This window comes from Cornus florida, unplaced genomic scaffold (genome assembly GCF_030987335.1).
Source record: "Cornus florida cultivar Cherokee Brave unplaced genomic scaffold, ASM3098733v1 CherokeeBrave_3.0.0_Hap2_Chr08, whole genome shotgun sequence".
NCBI classification, from domain to species: Eukaryota; Viridiplantae; Streptophyta; class Magnoliopsida; order Cornales; family Cornaceae; genus Cornus; species Cornus florida.
In genome coordinates, this window is record NW_026775578.1 from 11,599,074 (window position 1) to 11,603,867 (window position 4,794).

Sequence of the window (4,794 nt, forward strand, 5' to 3'; positions counted from 1 at the left end):
TATCATTATCTAAAAATAAATATTTTTATAAATAAAAATAAAATTATTTTTATAATTACAAATTAAACATGTCAATTTTCTCTTTTAGAATAATTCATAAACACAGTCATAAAATTCAATAATTATGTTTTCACTGCAAGGAGATGAATAATACAACTCAATTTTTGCGAGTGAATATAAGTATCAATTCACAATATCATGAGTTGGACACGAATTTCATAAAAATTAGAATCGAATCATTTTTACTATTGGAATTAAACCAATTGAATGATCAGAATTAGAATCATCCAAAAGAAAGTTTTGGCAGATTGGGAAAGACACTTTTGTCCAATTTCTCTCTCCATTTGCTGGCCTTATAAATGCTAGATAGTCAAAGGTTGAAACTACAGCACAATAATATAAACAAACACACACACATGCACAAATAGGAAAGCATAGAACAAAAAATAATCAAAGATCATCGTATTTGAGCTTCAGAAGCCAGTGGGTTGTCTTTGAAGTCGTCAGATCTATGATGAGCCAAAACTGCTTTCTGGGTTAAAGCTTCAAGTATGCATCAAGTTCATATTATTTCATATTTTCAGTCCACCTTCATTTTTTTTTTTTTTTTTTATATATATATTTATCTACTCATTTTTTCCTTGTGCTTTCAAGTTGAGTGAAATGAAATAATAATAATAATAATGTGAAATGTTTTATTTTACATGTTAAAATTGTTCATTCACTTTGTTAATATTGATATTATTTCAAATCATTCCATTAATTTATTCAAATGTATCTTCCCTGAAAATTTATTTATTTTGAATAGCTTTGGAAAATTCTGATCCTCTAAGATGAGGGGAGACATCTGAATCATCTGTTGTATGGATAATTTATATTCTACAAAGTTTTGTACCTCTATAGCTTCAATTGGTGTTTCAGTTGTATATATCTTGTGATTGAACGTACATGGTTGCCAAAATTGAGAAGAAAAGAATAAGAAAAAAAAATTCCTAACCTGCCAAAATTTTCTTTTCTTTTATTTTCATTATAACTATATATAATTTTGAGAAATTGGGCTGTGTTTCTGATGTCTTTGATAGTTGATTAACTTGTTGCATTATTGCCTTTATGAGGATTTCATGCTAAATTGTTCTACATTTGCTGCAGTTTTAGCACATATTGGAGTACCACTATCGTTTCGGTCTTTGAGTAAATTTCTCAAACAAATAGAATACTAAATCAAGCATACACCAGTTTCTAGACTTCCATGGCAGAAGGTGATATCAATACTAAAGATGGAAAGATAATCACGGCAGAAGATGATATCAATACTAAAGATGGGAAGGTAATCACGGCCGAAGATGATATCTATACGAAAGATGGGACGGTGGATTACAAGAATAATCCTGCTAATAAGAAGAAAACAGGAACATGGAAAGCATGTCCCTTTATCCTAGGTAATGTATGTTATTCATCAGTTACTCGAGTTAACAGAATTTGGAATTTGTTTTTAAGGTTTTTAGTGACTTTTATGTTCATCGGCAGGAAATGAATGCTGCGAAAGGTTGGCATACTATGGAATGAGCACCAATCTAGTGCTTTATTTCAAGCATCATCTAAACCAGCAGAGCTCTACGGCTTCTAAGAATGTCTCGAATTGGTCTGGAACCTGCTACATCACACCACTGATAGGAGCATTTCTGGCTGATGCATATCTAGGAAGATATTGGACAATTGCCTGCTTCTCAATCATCTATGTCATTGTAAGTCATGTTTGTGAAACTTTATGGACTTGGTAATTTGTCTTGGTCCTATAAAATCCATATGTGGCATTTAAAATGACATCAGATTTGTATCCTTCTATAGCAATAGGTGCAGAAACTTGTATCACCTCAGAAAACTATAATAGAAACATACACATATGCATACATATATACACAGACACACACATATATATATATGAACCTTATTGGGAAATGATGCTTAAATTGACAACTTTGTTTGAGATACAGAATTGATTTTTGGTAATTTGTCTTGGTCCTATAAAATCCATATGTGGCCGTCTAAAATGACATCTGATTTGTATCCTTCTATAGCAAAAGGTCCGGAAATTTGTATCACAATAGAAAACCTTAATAGAAACACGCTAATGTATGCATACATGTATACATACACATCTATACGAATCTTATTGGAAAATGGCGTGTGAAAGAACGGCACATTTTTGTTGAAATTGACAACTTTGTTTTAGTTACACAAAGAAAAATCCAAGCTCATACAAAATTGGTTTTTGAAATTAACATATATATACTAACTTCAAGTACCAAAAACGAACTAGAATGGCTATGAGAAGTTAAATGGAATGAAATGATTATTTGCAAATGGCTCCTTACTTCATCCGCTCTATGTTCAATGCAGAAAGAAATCTTAGCTGAGTTTTAAAAACATACATTGGTTTGAATGGTACATTCTCGCTACATTACACTGAAAAGATCCCAATTTCATGTAGGGAATGACACTGTTGACATTGTCAGCATCCATCCCCGGCATAAAGCCATCCTGTAACGGTGATGTTTGTGACCCCACATTTAGAGAAAGTGCAGTGTGCTTCCTTGCACTCTACCTTATAGCTCTGGGGACTGGAGGAATAAAGCCTTGTGTGTCATCCTTTGGAGCAGATCAGTTTGACGATGCTGATGAGGTTGAGAAAAAACACAAGAGTTCTTTCTTCAACTGGTTCTATTTTTCAATAAATGTTGGAGCACTCATTGCCTCTTCTGTTCTGGTCTGGATACAAGATAATGTCGGGTGGGGCTGGGGTTTCGGCATTCCAGCTGTGGCAATGGCAATTGCTGTAGTGAGCTTCTTTTCAGGTACTCGTTTGTTTCGGAACCAGAAACCTGGAGGCAGCCCTCTGACACGTATCGCTCAGGTGGTTGTGGCATCCTTGAGCAAATACCGAGTTGAAGTGCCTAAAGACAAGTCTCTTTTGTATGAGACGACAGATGCAGAGTCTTCTATCAAAGGAAGCCGCAAGCTTGATCACACAAAAGATCTTAGGTAAGTGTCCCAACACCTGCTACATCAATCAAAATGCATGGACATGGAAAATGGTTCTTCTGTTTGGTTTAACAAAGTTTGAATTCAGGATTAATTGACTTGGTCAAATTGAATTGCTCAACAAGTGACTGCTCCACGAGATAAATTTTCAGAGATCTATAATTGTTTAAAAGTTCCTATGAATCAAAATTATTGCATTTATTTATTATTTCATGTTAGCATTCGGAATTGAAATTTAGTTTCAATGAAACTTAAATGAAAAACGTATGATAGAAATTCATATTAGTATCATTGTTTTAATAGAAACAATTGCTTGTATCAAGACTAAGCATGCTTAAGGACTATACCATGAATGTAAAATATACTCATTCAAAATCAGTTATATGATTACTGTGTGCTCTACCAATACATATACTTGATTTCCATATTACTTTCTGAATAAACTCATCTCAAACTCTGTAATTTACACGGCTTACTACATAGATTATTTATATTCTCTGTCCCTTTCTTGCTACCATGGTGAAATTATAGTCTGTCTCTTACGTAATCTTGCAAATGCAGTTTCTTTGATAAGGCAGCAGTGGAAATACAATCAGATCATATAAAGGAATCGATAAACCCATGGAAACTTTGCTCAGTGACCCAAGTTGAGGAACTGAAAGCCATCGTAAGATTGCTTCCCATATGGGCCACAGGTATCATCTTTGCCACCGTGTACGGTCAAATGAGCAACTTATTTGTGTTGCAAGGCGAGAAAATGGATACTCGTGTTGGCAAATCTAGCTTCCATATCCCACCAGCAGCACTAAGCATTTTTGACACACTCAGTGTCCTATTTTGGGTCCCAGTTTATGATCGAATGATCGTCCCATTTGTCAGAAAATTCACTGGTCACAAGCATGGTTTCACTCAACTCCAGCGAATGGGCATTGGCCTTTTCATATCCATCTTTTCCATGCTATCTGCGGGAATTTTGGAGCTCATCAGACTTAGGATGGTGAGGAGGCACAACTACTATGAACTCAAGGAAATGCCCATGTCGATATTTTGGCAAGTTCCACAGTACTTTCTCATAGGGTGCGCGGAGGTTTTCACATTTATTGGACAATTGGAGTTCTTCTACGAGCAAGCGCCTGATGCCATGAGAAGTTTGTGTTCTGCTCTATCGCTCACCACTGTTGCGCTTGGAAACTACACAAGCTCTTTACTCGTGACCATTGTTACCTCAATTAGTACCAAGAATGGGAAGCTTGGTTGGATACCGGACAATCTGAATTATGGGCACCTCCATTACTTCTTCTGGCTCTTGGTTGTGCTGAGTGTGCTGAATTTAGGAGTTTTTCTCTTGGTATCAAAGTGGTACACATATAAAAAGGCGGTGGGTACACTTCGTTAATGGCCACAAGAGGCGTCTAGCTGACACCATGTAAGCAAGTAGTTTCTTTCACTTTTCTGAATTTCTTCGTTTCTGATAATGGTGTTTCAAGAACTTGTAAATTCAGCCCCCTTCGAATGTTATTTGCTTTACTGTGTGTGAATAATATGTCAAGAGAATACTGCAAAGACAAAATAACACTTCATGTTCATGTTATTTCAGAAACAACTATAGTGAAAGTTCAAAGTTTGGACACATTGCAACTAGTTGTTTTGTTTACCATAGGTGTCATACATTGAATCAAGCCATAATATATTTGTGAAAATACAGAACAAAAACGAAAAGCAATTGCAAGTGTAACTGATTCAGATTTCTAA

The 4,794-nt window shown here is 35.2% G+C and overlaps 1 protein-coding gene across 1 annotated transcript; it reads left to right on the forward strand.

Moving 5' to 3' along the window:
- Positions 1 to 402: 402 nt before the first annotated feature.
- Positions 403 to 4,583, forward strand: LOC132269367 (protein NRT1/ PTR FAMILY 8.1-like). The gene is made up of 5 exons (XM_059770534.1): positions 403 to 549; positions 1,150 to 1,439; positions 1,528 to 1,745; positions 2,492 to 3,042; positions 3,604 to 4,583. Exons 2-5 carry the CDS (start codon positions 1,250 to 1,252, stop codon positions 4,436 to 4,438), a joined length of 1,794 nt encoding a protein of 597 aa, XP_059626517.1. The 5' UTR covers positions 403 to 549; positions 1,150 to 1,249; the 3' UTR covers positions 4,439 to 4,583.
- The last annotated feature ends 211 nt before the right edge of the window (positions 4,584 to 4,794 follow it).